This window comes from Balaenoptera borealis (genome assembly GCF_965194805.1).
Source record: "Balaenoptera borealis genome assembly, chromosome: X".
Lineage (NCBI taxonomy): Eukaryota > Metazoa > Chordata > Mammalia > Artiodactyla > Balaenopteridae > Balaenoptera > Balaenoptera borealis.
In genome coordinates this window covers 108,191,890-108,208,081 of record NC_138881.1, presented here as the reverse complement: position 1 = coordinate 108,208,081, position 16,192 = coordinate 108,191,890, and the positions used below count along the sequence as shown (strand labels likewise).

Below are 16,192 nucleotides of genomic sequence, written 5' to 3'. Positions count from 1 at the left end.
TTAAATGTTATTTATCCTTTGATATTAAACTTATTTACCTTTAAAAGACAGCAAAGTGTACAGGGTTAATATATATGAGCATCCATATTAATCATATGTTTAATGCTCACCATATGTTCATAAAAACTGTTTACAGTTTGGATGCATTGATTTGCTGGCAGTGAAATATAGGTAGTGGCAAGGTTAATGCGGAATCTTTTCAACTATTGTTGGCTCTGAATTAACAAATGCATCAGTGTTTCCTGAGACGCCCTCCTCAGAACTCTGATCCCACAAGATGTCCTTTGAGAAGAGAGTTCTGCTGTTTGAATAGCTTGGGGAATTGCTTGCTTCTTACATCACCTACCCTAGTGGTTGGCAGTGCTCATGAGGAACTTAAAGGCTCTGAGCAGCCCTGTAGAAAAGAAATCTGTTTGACTTTTGTAAACTGAGTACTTCCAAAATGTGCTTTGACAATAGGACATCCTCTTATTTTTTTGTGTATGTGATTTTTGTTAACTTTTTGTTTCAAAATACTTAAGATTCACAGGAATTTGTAAAGAAATGTACAGGGAGGGCCCATGCACCCTTCACCAAGTTTTCCCAGATGGTAACATATTCCATAAATACAGTACAGTGTCACAACCAGGAAATTGACATTAGTACCATCCACAGAGCTTATTCAGATTTCATTGGTTATAGATGCACTAGTGTGTGTGTGTGTGTGTGTGAGGGGGTGTGCGTGCACACGTGTGTGTAGTTCAGTGCAATTTTATCACACATAGATACGTGTAACTAGCACCACCACAAGACTTCCTTGTGCTAGCTCTTTATAGTCACACCCACTCTCCCCCCCTTTCCCTAGCCCCTGGCAACCATTGATATGTTCTCCATTTCTAAACTTCTGTCATTTAAGAATGCTATATAAATGGAACAATACGGTATGTAACCTTTTGAGATTGGCTTTTTTCACTCAGCGTCATTCCATTGAGGTTCATCCAGGTTGTTGCATATACCAATACTTCTTTCCTTTTTATTGCTGAGTAGTATTTCAAGGTATGGATGTACCACAGTTTGTTTACCCATTTACCCACTGAATGATATTTATTCACTTCTCATATTTTTGGTGGAATATACTCTGTATGAATATTGTTCTGAAGAATACCAACTTAGAAATTCTGTATCACAAAAATGATACAGTTAAAGAATTACCACTTTTTAAAGATTGTGCCGGGGTTGAAGAAATTAAAAGTCTTGTATTAATTGGTTTAGGAATTCCAGAGACGCTGTAATACTCTGATTTCATTGATTGAGAAAGAAAATATGGAAATTGAGGAAAGAGAGAGAGCAGAAAAGAAGAAACGGGCAACTAAAACTCCAATGGTAAAATTTTCAGCATTTTCCTAACTTTTAGGTAGATCCCATTTTTTTTACATAATTAAAATGCCTATATTATGTTTAATGCCATAGTGATACCTATTATAAAAACTGGTTTTATGAAATGCTGATTTGTTTTTGACAGAAAAAGAATTACACTACAACCACATGCTTCCTATTTGTTTGTAGAACATATGGTTAGGAACTCCCATAGTAACAGGGCTCAGTATTTTAAAAAAATTCCTCATGACTTTTAAGCAGAAGTATAATGCAAGTAAAATCCTTTGAATTGAGACTAGAGTTGTCATGGGGAGTAGGAGAGGGGTGGGGTGGGGTGGGACTGAGGTTGAAACTGGGAGTTCTGATTTGATCAAATAAGTTTTCTGATCTTTGTGGAACTATGAGTGCAAATAAGAACTCTGAGGAGACAGCAAAGCTTTTCTTGGTTTACTTGGTAATAAGTTAACTGTTGAATAATAAGATGACTTAATTTTAATTCAGTCAGGTTGCCTTGTATAGTTACAATTTCAAATACTCTTTAATAGATCATATTATTTGAGTGTGGTTAAGTAAACTACCATATTTCATCAAGTCTAAGATGCCTTCCATTGTAAGACACAGCATTATTTTATGTGCCACTAGGAAAAACTGCTGCCAAGTAACTATGATTTGTCATCAATTATAGGATGCATCCCGATTTCAGAGATGCTAAAGTGGGAAACAAATGTGCATCATAGAATATATGAAATATGGTATGTTAACATCTGTCATAAGATTTAAAAAATAAAACACTCATAAATAACATTTTTTCCCAGAAAACTCTAAGTATTAAGTAGTTCTTTAAGATAAGCATACATTTATAGTACCATGTGTAAGTAGAAACTTGATGACTATTTTTGATGGGTATTTTATGTCTTTTCTTAAAAAGAAACATGCTTGGAGGTTATTTTACATTGGGTTACATAGTTTGTTGGGCTATATAGAACATTAAATGTGAGTATAACATTTAAGTGAATATTCATGTTAAAATTTTTTTTTAATGCATTTACATCCTAGATTTAACATTGTTGGGCCATTTAAAAATGTGCATATTGGAGCAGAACATTAAATCTGTTTCCATTTTAGTCACAGAAAAGAAAAGCAGAGTCAGCTACTGAGAGCTCTGGAAAGAAGGATGTCAAGAAGGTGAAATCCTAAAGCCTAGAAATAAAGTTTTAAATGGGAAACTGCTATTTTCTTGTTCCCATCTTCAAATGCTAATTGCCAGTTCCAGTGTATTCATGGTACTCTAAGAAAAATCTCTTTGGTTTTGATTTCTTGCATATTTTATATATTTTACAATGCTTTCTACCTGAAATGTGTAGCTTTATATTTTATGCATTCTAGTATTTTTGTGTACTGTATTTTGTGCATTTCATGTCTTCATCAAAACCCTCTCAGTCCTTGTTCTTTTGAAGCTTGTGCTGAGGTTTTAGCTTTTCTATGTTTTATATGCCGCTGCTTTGAAAGAGAACCTAGATTCTATAGCTGTATTATTGTTGTTTCATACTTTAAATTTATATGGCTGTGGAAAATTGAATTAAAATGATTTGAGGAGAAAGACTTTTTCACTTCTTTGTTGCTTTCTTTTCTATTGAGTATGGGCTTGTACGTGTTACTGCATACTGTGATTAGCATAATAATTGTTTCTTTGAGGTCATCTAAATATTTTTTTCCTAAAGGAATAAAGGGTGAGAACAGAAAAAAATTTTAAAAACTAATATTTGATACTGTGCTTGCTGTCAGTATGCATTACATTTAAATTATTCTCTAAATATTCAAGTGGGAAAGTATAATAAAGAAACGTCTATAAGAAATTTAATTATTTCCTGTTTTTTGTGCAGTAGAAAATAGTTGTGTTTACTGAATTGAATTGCTCACAACTATGTATTTGGTTGAAAGTCAAAGCTTTGCTTGCTGACTTGTGCCTGATCTTTTGTCCCATAGAGCCAGTCCAGGGGAGTCTGGGTATAACACGTAGATTTATTAACAACTAAGTTAAGAGTATGAAGTAAGTGCTATGCATGCAGAAGCAAGGGGGAGGGTCTTCCATAGGAATACAAGTATGGTCAGATAACAGATGATCTCAGAGTGTCAGAGGTTTTGCACACCAAGAGCTTCTATCTTTCCCACACTGCAGACCCCACGCTGGGAGGCGATCTGCTCCACACAGTCCCTCAAGGCTCCAGGCTGACTGAGGCTCCACTGTTTTACAGCCGTACCATCTGGAACATGTGGCCCATTCAGCTGCCGCTGTAGGAGAAAAAGAGGCTGGAGAATCGCATATAGGCTCTTTATTGCCTCAGCCCAGAAGTGACAAATGTCACATGCATTTATATTTCATTGTCCAAAACTAGTCACATGGTCCTGTGTATGTGCAAGAGGACTGGCAAATGTAGGGGAACAAATAGAATGTTTTTACATTACTGCCTCTGCCACAGGGGCTGTCACACGAAACTGTTAGTGTGTGTTTAATCAGAGTCAAGGTCAGGTTATAAGGGAACAGGGAAAATGGATCAGAACCTAGTGTGAAACACATAGCAAATAAGCAAAGCTGGGAATGCAGGACAGTGGTGTTTGTTATCAAAACAAAATTTGGACCACTAAAGAGTTGCTCTCTCCCCCTCCCAAGATCTTTTGCATTTCCTATCGGACTCTATTTAGGGTGCCACTGGCAAACCTTGGGTAGCCCTGAGTGCAAGTCAGCGTCTTTCACATCCTCATTCTCATTGGGGTTCTGCAACATAGGACTAGATCTTCTAGAATGACAACCCACTGTCTGCTGGACTCTTCCAAGTCTTTTTTCATTGTCCAGACTTCATATTTCTTACTGCCATGCTCCTGATAGGATTCTTTTTACTGTTTCCACTATTAGGACTTAGACTCTTGTACTCTGTTGGAGGTTGGATGAAATTAGGGTGCTATTAAGAGATGAGTTTACAATGATATTAGGTCAGGGGACCCAGAGATATCCAAATCTGTCCTTGGCCTAACTGCCCTTTCTATAAGGTCCACAAAAGAGGCAAAGGTAAGCAAAGTAATACTTCACTAGCTGGTGCTTTGGCTCCAAACTTCAATCCAGAACTATTAAGCCCAAAATGAAATCTTGGAATTTTCCACTCCAATGAGATTAAAAGTTCCAGTCATCTGAGATGGAGAAAATTATACCTTAGGGGGTCTTATTAATACCCCCAAGTTCTGTGCACTGAAAAATAGCCCAGTGAGGGTACCGGACTCTGATCAATCAGTTCAGCATTTCTTGGGGAGGAATGAAGACGGAGGGCGGGAGCAGGTACAATTAGGCTCTTTGAACTTCTTTCATGGAAACTTAACAATCTCTACTTCTTGTTCTTTCTCTGTTAACCCAAAGGGGTTAATGGCTAAGCTGTATGTGACCATCTACTTTAAGAGAGAAAATCTGCAGGTAAGTTCTGTCAGTCTTTTCATGGGGCCATTTCCCTGGCTATATCATGGCTCTTTCTTGGACCAAAGAGATGTGAAATCTAGCTCTCCTAGATTACGTACGGCGTCACTGTTGAACATAGCCTACCAAGGAGGTCCATACAGTGAACACCTGATGATAGCACAGTCCAAACAATACAATGTTGGGGATGCAGAATGCCCCAGGTCTCTATTTGAAACCCCTCTTATGGTCAGTTTTCCACAGAGAAATTAAAGTGTCAAAGAAGATTTAAAACTCCCAACAAATAAATCCCATTTCACACAAGAGGCCTAGACTGATAGGATAGTAACCCTAGACCTGGCTGCCGTGTTGGATTGAGGGAGCAGGATAGTCAGTTTACTGAGTCAGCTGCTCAGAGACCAGAAGCAGCAGAAGCGAGTGCTGTATCTATGAATACAATTTGACAAATGCGCAGTGATCCAGCCCACCAGTAAAAGCGGTCTACAGATTGTACTGGAATCTGACCCAACCTGCTTCTTTGTTTGGAGAATGTGAAGGAGGGAAGTGAATAGAAGTACAGAGACTCTGAGTGGTTTCCTTTACTCAGGGCCTCTCTGTAGAAGACAAGAGGTGAATAGGTTTCCCAGTAACCCTCAGGCTCCCACAGAGGCCCTAGTAAAGCATCTGTTTTGATCCATTGGATACTCGGGCCCTAATTTCCTTAGAATTGAAAGAAGGCAGAGACCTCAGAAATCTCTCATTTTCATCATAGCTGCTTGTCTCTCAGTCTTTATCCCACAGTTCCTTCTGGCTCCCTGGCCTACTAGCGCTTATGCTGTCTGGAAAACCCAGATTCTTATCAGATTACACACTCTCCCATGAAATATGCCCCCAAATTTGGTCCATTATATGAGACCTCCTAGTTAAGAGAAGTTGTTGGACTAGAATCTTTGCAGCTATCTTAGTTGCTGGGTGTTTGGTTTGAAAAGCCTCTACCTAACTCGTGAAACTATCTACTGTCACCAAAATGAAATGCTATTTTTTCCCAGTTATTGGCAAAGGTCCCCGGTGTGGTCTATTGTTTCTCCTCTATGGTGCAGTAGCCAAGGCAGCTAGTACAGATTCCCGGGCCAGTTTCAATGATGATGCTGGTGTCCGCATGCTTTCTCTCCAGGTGTTTTTTTGAAATCCTCCAGTTGCCATCAAATTTCAAACTTCTATCAGTATTCTACCCCGTGTCTCCTTCATTTAGTCTGCCTAAGCTACCCTCCCCAGTAGAGAAGGGGTAAGATTTTCCTGTGGTTCAGGTACATGTAGTTGTTCCCTATCCCTCCGCCGTATTATTTCTGTGTGCTCCAGCTGATTTCTAACTGCCAGTATCTTTTTATCTGAGGGCTTTATCAGAGGCCTTGAAGGCTTTTCTACCCTTTGCACAGTAGGCTGGAAGAGGGTTAACACCTCAGAGTGGCTCTTGACCAAAAGCTGATTGGAGCTGGTGTGTAAGTGCAAGAGCTCTCGCACCCCTTAAGCAAGGTCACTCTAAGGTATGTCATCTGTATGGTTCCCCAGAGTTTACTCATGGGATGAAGCTCCAGTCTCCCGCAGTAGTAGCTGTGTTGATAACACGCTCCTTATTGACTGCTTTCATTTCCCTGTGTCACTTCCTCACTCCTGTCTTGAGTGTTTTCTGGGGCCAACTCCTAAATAAACTACTTGCATTAGAATCTTTGTCTCAGGTTCTGCTTCTGAGGAAACCCAAATTAATACACTCACCTTGTATGCATAGCTCTTCTTAGCCCTTAGTTATTTCATAAAAAGGTGTGGGGTGTTTAAGGAGAATAATGACTGGATAGTATATCATTGATCTGTTCTTAGAAGATCTACCCCTGTGTGGACAGTGTGTGACGTGACTGGTCCAGGATATTTTGCACTGGTACAAAGTACTGGGTTCTCATTTCTCTCCATTAACAAACCAGACTTTCTTGTATCACTGATAGCTATGGTACTGGGAATTATTATCAGGCAGAAGTTAAAGGTTCCCAAGTTTTTGGTAAGGCCAAAGCTAGTACCCGGGCTATTGTGTCTTTAGGTGTTCTCCATGCTGGTTGGTGCCCCTTTGCTGTAGCAGTGGTTCATTTAGGTAACTGGACCACGTGTTGGCCTTTCTCATCGTACTGTGCCATGTAACCATTACAGAAGCCTGGTGATAGCAGGCTTTTTTTTCATCTGTTGGTCTAGTGACCTGATTATTTGTCCCTTTCCTGATACATTGCTTTCCCACTGGGGAAACTTTCACCTAGGCCACTGTAGTCAGATTCAAGCTATATCTTTCCCTTGTCTTTCAACCTTGCCTTCCATATTGCCCCCAAGGTATGCTTGGCTAATTTCTGATCTTCCTTCTGTGACATGATACTAGATTTGTCTATATGTAGGACTATCAAATTATGTGGCCTATTTTTTAGGGTCTCCATATATCTATGGGAGGTTGACGGTGAGTACTATTTATGTCCAACTGTCTACCTCCCATCATGAATACAGTTTTGAACTAACATATCTCCTTCAGTGGTAGACACTAAAGCCTATTTGCTATATCCAAGACAGAAAAGATCTTTGAATAAGGTCCCATCTTTGCTAGACTATTTGGTATGTGACCATCATCATCAACTGGGATTGATACCTCATTTACCTCTGGGCTAGAATCAACTGTAAGTCTCCAAATGCCGTTTAGTTTTTGTACTGGCCATATGAGAGCATTGCCAAAATATGGTAATTTACCCATTTTCTACTAAGATTGGCATGGTATTCCATCTACTGTTTCCCAGTGTGTGTTGGATAGATGGCCTCCCTTACGTTCGTGATAGCTGATTACAATTAGGTCTGGTTATATCTTTGTATGCCCTTTTTTCCTTTCATATATGTCCATCATGGTTTCCGAGACCTCAGTGTTTCTTCTTTTCCTTAATTTCCTAATTCTTTCCTAGTTTGCCTTCCACCACTCCTAGAGCTCAAATTATCTCCTGGACAAGAGTTTTTAGTTCATTTAAAATATCCTGTAATCATGTTACCTGGTAAAGGCCTTCCACTGTGTCTGGGCCAATCCAATTCTCACAGCCAGGGCATTCTAGGTATAGGCATTATTTAAAGTCTTTTTGACTTTTGGACTTGTTTTTTCTTTCCTGAAATTTTCCTCTCCAACTCAGTCCACAAGCCTACCTTCCCCAGGCAGTAAAGGCCTCAGTCTTTTTTACCAGTGAACTCTACCTCCCTGAAGTGATTGCATCCCACTGTGGAAGTCTCTGAAATCCACAACCACGATTGGAACTTGGCCAATGCTCACTGAAGATACGTGATCAGAACAGCCATCGCAAGGAATGTATTGTCTCCTGATTAAACCTTGCAGATCACTAACAGTTATTTTTTGTTACTCTATCCCTTTATCTTCTTTCTACAAATTCATAGATTAGGATTTAGATGATGCCCAAATCAGGGTCAGCATGAGAACATGTGGTGGAGAAGGGACTCAGAAAACTTCAGAGAAGGCATACGATACCCCAGAATTTTATCTCATCATCATTTTCTCTTTATCCCTGGATGCAGGTTAAAACAAGATTAAGAGGAACAATCTGGACCTGCCATCTAGTTGGCCATATGACTGTTTGGATCTAACCATCCAGTAGGCCAAAAATGTCACACTGCTTCGTTTAGGGAGACCTAGGTCGTGTTGCAGACCTTGCTGCTTCTGCACTTTGAAGTCAGGAACAAGGCTAGCTCCTAAAATGATTATTTGCACCAATACGAACACCTGCCTGTTACTCATGGGAGATTATAGTCTGTGCCTGCAGAATAGTGCTTCAAGTCTGGAAACTGAACCTCAATCTCTTTTGTGGGACTTTGCTCTCTAAATGTCTGTTTCTGGGACGTAGTTCTGCTCTGTCTACTGAGACCATGTCAGTGTTAGGAGTGGAGATAGGGTACAGGTACTACTAAGGGATGGAATTATGGTGGTATTAGGCCAGGGAACTCAGGAATACTTAAACTGTGCCTTGGCCCTACCACTCTTGGTGTTCCACAAGGGATGCATATGCATGAAAGAGTGTCAAAAGAATGCAAAGTAACATTTTATTAACTTGCACATAGGCTCCAAACGCTAGTTCAGGACTCTACTGAGCTGGGCTTGATCACAAGGCAGCTTAGGGTAGAGGCAGCCTGGAACTCAGAACCAAAGCAGGATGAATAGCGTAGCATTTCCCTTAGGCCAAAATCAAATCTCAGAATTTGCCACTCCTATGAGAAAAAAACTCACAGCTACCAGCTCCAGAGGGAAATCCAGAAAGAGGCATTCCATCCATATGGGGTTGTTTATATTCTCAAGGCTCCACCCACAAGAAACTGTGATACAACAAGTGTTTGGGAATCTTACCCATCACTCCGGCATTCCTCCACGACTCCTGTAAGAGATAGGAAGAGGACCAGAGAGGAGCTCTGAACCCCTTCCCCTGGAGGCCAATATGGACACTATGCTACACTGCCTAGATGCTCAGCTTCTGTAGCCAGGTCAGTTCCTATGGCCTGTGGTTGATTCCATGTTGGTATATGGCTGGAACACTGATGAGCATAAAAGATATCACAAGAGGTACCATTATAATGAGAATGCAAACTTGATAACTTCTCATGAGAATCGTATCATCTATGTGAGATTTCTTATTTACCACATTTTGTCATTATTGGTGAGACAGTTTGTCAGTGAACATGAGTCCTTGAGAACAGTGGTTAATTGTATGACAGTGTCACAGTATTTTGAGTCTTCTGGGAGGTGGCAACTGTTGCTGGTCACGATAGTAGGAGAAAAAGTGATTCTTTCATATGCTGTATTATAAATGCACATCTACTGCTAAAATTTGAATATGGATGGACTATGTCTTTAAAAGATTCACTTTTATTTTATAGTTAAGAAAAGCAATATAAACCATGTGTGAATAATTTACATGCCATAATTTTCTTCATGTGGAGATCTTCCACAATGCTAGGTGCTGGAGCATGGCAAGATGCACTGCCCAAGCCTCATGGAACTGTTAACTAGTGGTTGTATGTCCCAGGGTGCAGGACTTTGGACTTAATATGCTAAGGAGAATATTCAGAATTGTCAGCTTCAGGCTTTGAAGATAACTGAGCTTGGTTTGGCTTTATTTTAGTTAGGCTCTGCATCAGTTAGCTTTTGCTACAAGCCACTCTAAAACTTAGTGGCTTAAAACAACCATTTATTTAACTCACAATTCTGTGGGTTGGGCTCAGGTGGGTGGTTCTTTTGGTCTTGGCCGGGCTCACTCACATGTCTACTACGGTCAGTTAGGTGACCCTGGTTGTGGGGAGTCACTCATTTTTGGCTTGGGCAATGGGGGTAACTTGACCACATGTCTCTTTATCATCCAGCAGGTTAGCTGGGGCTTCTTCACACAGCAGCTTGGCAGGGATCCAAAAGAAAGAGCAAGAGCTTGCAAGGCCTTCTTGAGGCCCACGCTTGGATTTCATTCTAGATTCTACTGGTCAAAGCGAATCACAAGGCCAGACCAGATTCAAGGGATAGGGAAATTGACTCCACTTCTCCAGGGGAGATGCTGCAAAGTTACATTGCAAAAGGTCTGGATACAAGATGGGGGTGAAGGGGAATCTACCACGAGCTTCTGCTGTTGAGGTGTCCTGTTTTATAGTTAGTGTGCAAATAACAGCCCTCTAGTAGTACCCCAAATTATAACATTGAGTCCCCTTGTACACAGCTCAATGGAAAGTCCAGAGTCAGTCACTTAGAACCTTCCTTCCTGATGTGTCCGTGAAGGGCACAAAGATATTTTGTACCTGCCTTTTTGACTCTACCATTTGAACTAGTAGTGTTTTTGAGCCAACAATTTGGATCCCCCGTCTATTTAGCTACAAGAACATTTGGATGCCCTGTTTCTGAGTACAATCATGTATATCACAATTATGCTGAAAGAGACAGAGACTGCTAATTGCCTCCCAATATACAGCTTTTACTTCTTGCTTAGTAATAAGAATATCTATTTTCAGATGTTCACATTGCCACTTGGCTAAAAGACTATATTACCCAGTTCCCTTTGTGGCTAGGTATGGCTGCATACTAAATTTCGACCAATGAGATGTAAACAGAAGTGACATTGCAACTTCTGGACAGTGTCCTTAAAAGGAGAGGTTTTCTTCGTCCTTTCCTCTTTCCTGCTAGTTGGAATGTGGCTATTATGGCTGGAGTTTGAGCAACCATCTTGAGTTATGTGGATGCACGTCAAGGATGGTGTAGCAGCTGGATAGAAGGAGCCTGGGTCCCTGATGACCATGGTACTGCCTGACCAGCCCTTGGGTGCTCCCACTTCCAGACTTTATCTTGAGAGAGAAATAGTTTTCCATCTGTTTAAGCCACTGTTTTTGATTTTTGTTGTCATTGGTATATGGAGCTATATCCTAACTAATACCCCAACATTGATGATTTTTCTTATTGAGCAAATTTTTATTGAAACAAATTCCCTTAAGCCAACTGAAGTCCTTGATCAATTTTCTAAACTGTACAGATTTTTTCCATTTGTATTTTTATTCTACTGAGAGTATTTTCATTGGGATTCATTAGTTTCATTTTAAGTTTACAGTAAGGATTTGCTTTATCAGTAAACTATTTTTCATAGTAAAATTTACTTTGCATTGTAAATTGTAACTTGTGGACTTTATTTTTATCAAAGTCTGTTTCCTTCGGTCAACTTTTACATGTCTAAATTTTTTAAGAACGTGTGATTTTTCTGTAAAATTATAGTCAGTAAAAAATTTTATCTTGTGCAATTTCACAACTTGCCATGTTTTTCTATGGTGGTTATTTCCACCAAGTCTAAATTTTCTCAGGTCAGTTTTCAGTTTCCAGTGTTACAAATGACATGTCTTTTTTTCAGTTTTTTGTTTCTAATAAATTTTACCCTGTGCTGTTTTAGACATTGACCATTTTATTTTGTGTTGATTAGGTCTACCAGTTATATTTATTATGACCTAGAAATTGATATTAATTTCTTGGTGATTCCATGAGGAAATTGTGAGCACCTCCCCTCAGGTGTTCCAGAAATTTCCCATTCTTCAGGGTGGATCTATGCTATTGCACATCCAATGCTTATGAGTATAATCTTTCCCCTTGTGATTTGTTCCTGGCAATTTCCCTTGGTGCAAATCCTCCTGAATCAAAGTTGCAATTACCATTACCATTACTTTAAATGGGAAAAAAATGTTATGCATCCCTGAGCCCCCCAACTGACACCCATTTTGTTAAAATATCACCAAATTTCCACTAAAAGACTCAGGTGGTTTAATAATTAACATTACTTATCATAGTACAACCTAAACAGGCAGTTTCTCCTAATATAATTATGGCTGGTTACCTGTTCTTCTTAAACTTTTTGTAGATATTTTACACTCAACATGTAAAACTCTATTACCCCTCCAAAATCATAAATATGATATTGAAAGTTTATGTCTTTCCACCTTCCATGCAAAACGCACACATACACACAAACATACAATAAAGACAAAATAAATCAATTAAAAGAATGAATTATAGGGGCATGCCAATGCCCTTCAGCTACAGCCCACTGGGAACACACCTGAGTTGATCAAGTTGGGTTTATTACTTGTTACAGGGAGGGTGAGTACACACACCTTGGGGAGCCATGGGGTGTCTCATTGAGAGGTTAGTAGAAAGAGCCTATTATAGGATTTGGGCTTTAGTTAGGTAGAGGGAGGGTCTAAGGAAATGAGGGTTCATTTGAGATTGATTCTGTCAGAAATCAGGGACAATTCTATGACTGGGTATCTCAATAAAATCTTTTTTATAGGGAGGGCCAGCTGGAGAGAGAATAAAGCTGTAACTGGTAAAGAAATAGCAGTTCCTCATTTTAGCCAAGAGGGGGCAGTGTTTGGTAGTTGGTTTGGGACACAGTGACCTTGACTTTTGCTTAAAATTATGAAGTGCCCTTGTTTTGTCTCACATTCTGAGGATAACCTTGTTTGAAGTTAGTTTTATGCAAACTTATTAATGTCCAATAGAAGAATCACATGGCCTAGCTGTGAGCACCAGACTACCAGCTTTCAGATTTCAGAGGCTGCCTTTTTTTTTTTTTTCTTTCTCAGGCACCATGCTGGAGGTTATCATTGCTATAAACTGGTAAAGCAGGAGGACTCTATAACTGGGAAGATTAGCACATGGTGTCTTTCCTCTCCTGGGCTCAGCTGCTTTCAAGGCGTCAAATCCCTAGTTACATTCCCAGAAATGTCTTATAAGTTGAAACAGAGGTATTAAACGCCTAGTAAAATTAAATTCCTCTAACCTGAATGGTCCATACTCTGGGTGGAGGCAAGAGCAAAATTCAGAGCAAAAATGTCCTGGGGGTCAAAATGGCAGGGTCAGAATAGAGGCCATAAGAGCAAATGTCCTGTGTTGTCTTGGAATGCCCTAAGGCCCCATGTGTTTACCAAGGCCTAGGGCTGGTCCTGCTACTCCTCTCTTGGCACTGGGCCAGAATTCAGATAAACCCTTTTGAGGCTGGAAACCTCCACCTTTGCTACCCTAAGTTGTTTACTTCAGAACAGGCTTCCCATGCCACTTTTTTTTTTTTTTTCTTTTGGCCACACCGTGCAGGTATGTGGAATCTTAGTTCTCCGGCCAGGGATCAAACCCTGGCCCCCTGAAGTGGAAGCACAAAGTCTTAACCGTGGGACCACCAGGGAAGTCCCTCCATGCCACTTTTGCTGCCACTGAAGTTGGCAAGGTTTGTGATTCCTTGATTGCCACTGAGGCCATTGCTGGTGTTGGACTGTGCATTGCCACGTATGATGACTGAACTGATAAGTCTGGGGCAGAACACTCCCACTCCCATCACTTCCCAGGTGCCTGCGTGAGATCCTCACCCAGGCCACCACTGAGTTAAGGTGCTCTATCAAAAACTGGTTTGGGGAATTCCCTGGGGGTCCAGTGGTTAGGGTTCCGCTCTTCCACCACAGGGGGCACGGGTTCAATCCCTGGTCGGGGAACTAAGATCCCACATGCTGTGCAGCATGGCCAAAAAAACAAAACTGGTCTGAAATTCGAACACTTGAGCTCTTTAGAAGCATTAACTAACTTTTCTTCAGGACACCCACCGGAAGAGCTGGGCTGAGATTGCTTGCTGGGTTTGCCACCCCACAGACCCAGTCCTTCTGTTCCTCTTTGACTATACTGGGCAAGGTCTGGCCCACTAGTGCCATCTCTTTCTACTCTTATACTGATTTGATCTCAGAAGCTGTGTTGCTCTTTCTGCCACTGGGCCTTGGCCAGCGTCACCTGTGTCCATCCTGACAAAGGTCATTAGCTTTGCATATTCCTTTTAAAATTTATTAATTTATTATTTATTCATTTGTGCATGCATTCATTCATTCTTCATTTAATTGGACTTCAGGTTAAACTCCTGGGAGAAGGGGTCGTGGCCATGACCCTGTCTCTGACAGAATGCCCTTCAAGCTTTGCATCCATAGGCACTGTCTTTCTCTGTCTCTGTTGGTCTGTGTGTATTTCTCTCTGTTTCTTTCTTTCATTGTCTTTGTCTTTCTAATGGACTCTGGCTCTCCCTCATCCTGTTAATCGCCCTCACATGCTCTTACACTCAAACTAATTTAAATAGCCCCCTCCTCAGGCATTTCAGTCACTCTGACCATCTAAACACGGAAAGGTGGCTCTCCTAAGGACACCAGCCAACAGCAATCCAGGTAGTTACGCTGTCCGTCTCTCTCCAGGATTCCATGACGTCTCTCTCACTGTCCCTGTCACTGTCGTTCTCTCTCAGTATCTCTGCTTCTCTCTGTGATTAGCCTTAATGGATGGATGGCCTACCGATTTTATTTCCTGGAAGCCCATGCTGTGCAATGCATTCTGTTTTTGTTGTTACTTTGCCTTGCTATGACCCTTCATAGATCCTTCTCCTCCTCAGGGCAATTTTGGTAAGCTTCAGCTGTCATTTCTAACTGCTTCAGCCTTCACCTTTTTTACTGGGAGACTCATAGGGGTACAGATCACCTTCTACATCAGGTCACGTCGTAGGTAAGTGTTTTGATTGATTTGATTGCGCCTGGGTCGGGGGTACACCCTATGGCTAGAGGACAAGGTCATGTGATATAAAAGTTGGCAGCATGAGCAGCAGAGGGTGCAGGCAGGAAGTGGACTAACAGGCAGTAACTGACGTGTCCCTACAGTCTGTTTCTTGCCCGTTGGTGCACCAACCTTTCTCCTCCATGCAGGACCAAAGTTGCCTCTGCCTAAAACGGTCTATTACAACTCAGCCACAAACACCTGCTCCCCCCGCTTCCAGGAGGAAGGCAACCCGATTTTATCTAGAAGTAATACGAAAAGAGCACATGAAAAGCTGCTCATCAGACTCAGTGTCTATAACTTTTAGGTGGCATCTTCAAATCTTCAATTCCTGGGCCTGTCTATGATTCCTGGTTCAGAGTATATACTGCATCCTGCAGCTGCTTGGGGATGGTGGATTTTATACTGGAACTGGTAGGCGTACACATACTGCAGAGAAGTGAGTTCCTTGATCAGCAAATCTGACCAACTGGAGAATCTGCCTCTGGGAGGATTACCCCTGAGATACCCTAAGGGCAGCAGCAGTACATTTCCAGATAATGCTGGCAGTCTTGGCAAAGCCAGCTTGAGGGGGTTGGTTCTCAAACTGGAGCTTGGATTGGAATTACCTGGAAGGCTTATTAAACCACAGACTGCTGAGCTCCACCCTGAGTTTCTGCTTCTGTGGGAATGTGCGTTCTAACAAGTTGCCAGGTGATATCAATGCTGCTGGTCCAGGAATCACACTTTTTTCTTTTTTTTTTTTTTTTTTTTGCAGCAAGAATTTCCTTACATAGTTTTATTTATTTATTTTTAAATTTATTTTTTGAATTTTTTTTTACTTTATGCAGCAGGTTATTAGTTATCTACTTTATACATACACATATTAGTGTATATATGTCAATCCCAATCTCCCAATTCATCCCACCCCCCACCCCACCCCCGCTTTCCCCCCTTGGTGTCCATATGTTTGTTCTCTACATCTGTGTCTCTATTTCTGCCTTGCAAACCGGTTCATCTGTACCATTTTTCTAGATTCCACATATATGCATTAATATACGATATTTGTTTTTCTCTTTCTGACTTCCTTCACTCTGTATGGCAGTCTCTAGGTCCATCCACGTCTCTACAAATGACTCAGTTTCGTTCCTTTTTATGGCTAATATTCCACTGTATATGTACCACATCTTCTTTATCCATTTGTCTGTCGATGGACATTGAGGTTGCTTCCATGTCTTGGCTATTGTAAATAG

The 16,192-nt window shown here is 40.9% G+C and overlaps 1 protein-coding gene across 6 annotated transcripts in view; it reads left to right on the top strand.

Moving 5' to 3' along the window:
• The window catches only part of SMARCA1 (SNF2 related chromatin remodeling ATPase 1), a 147,951-nt gene that overhangs the window by 65,574 nt on the left and 66,185 nt on the right, over positions 1 to 16,192 (top strand). For 2 of the 6 annotated variants that reach the window (XM_082377085.1, XM_082377083.1), the window contains 2 exons: positions 1,252 to 1,393; positions 2,482 to 15,686. In XM_082377085.1, coding sequence (XP_082233211.1) covers positions 1,252 to 1,386 — 135 coding nt within the window. In that variant the 3' untranslated portion in view covers positions 1,387 to 1,393; positions 2,482 to 15,686. Of the gene's footprint in view, positions 1 to 1,251; positions 1,394 to 2,412; positions 15,687 to 16,192 lie in introns of those variants that run through there. The other 4 variants (XM_082377082.1, XM_082377081.1, XM_082377084.1 and 1 more) reach the window with 3 other exon arrangements.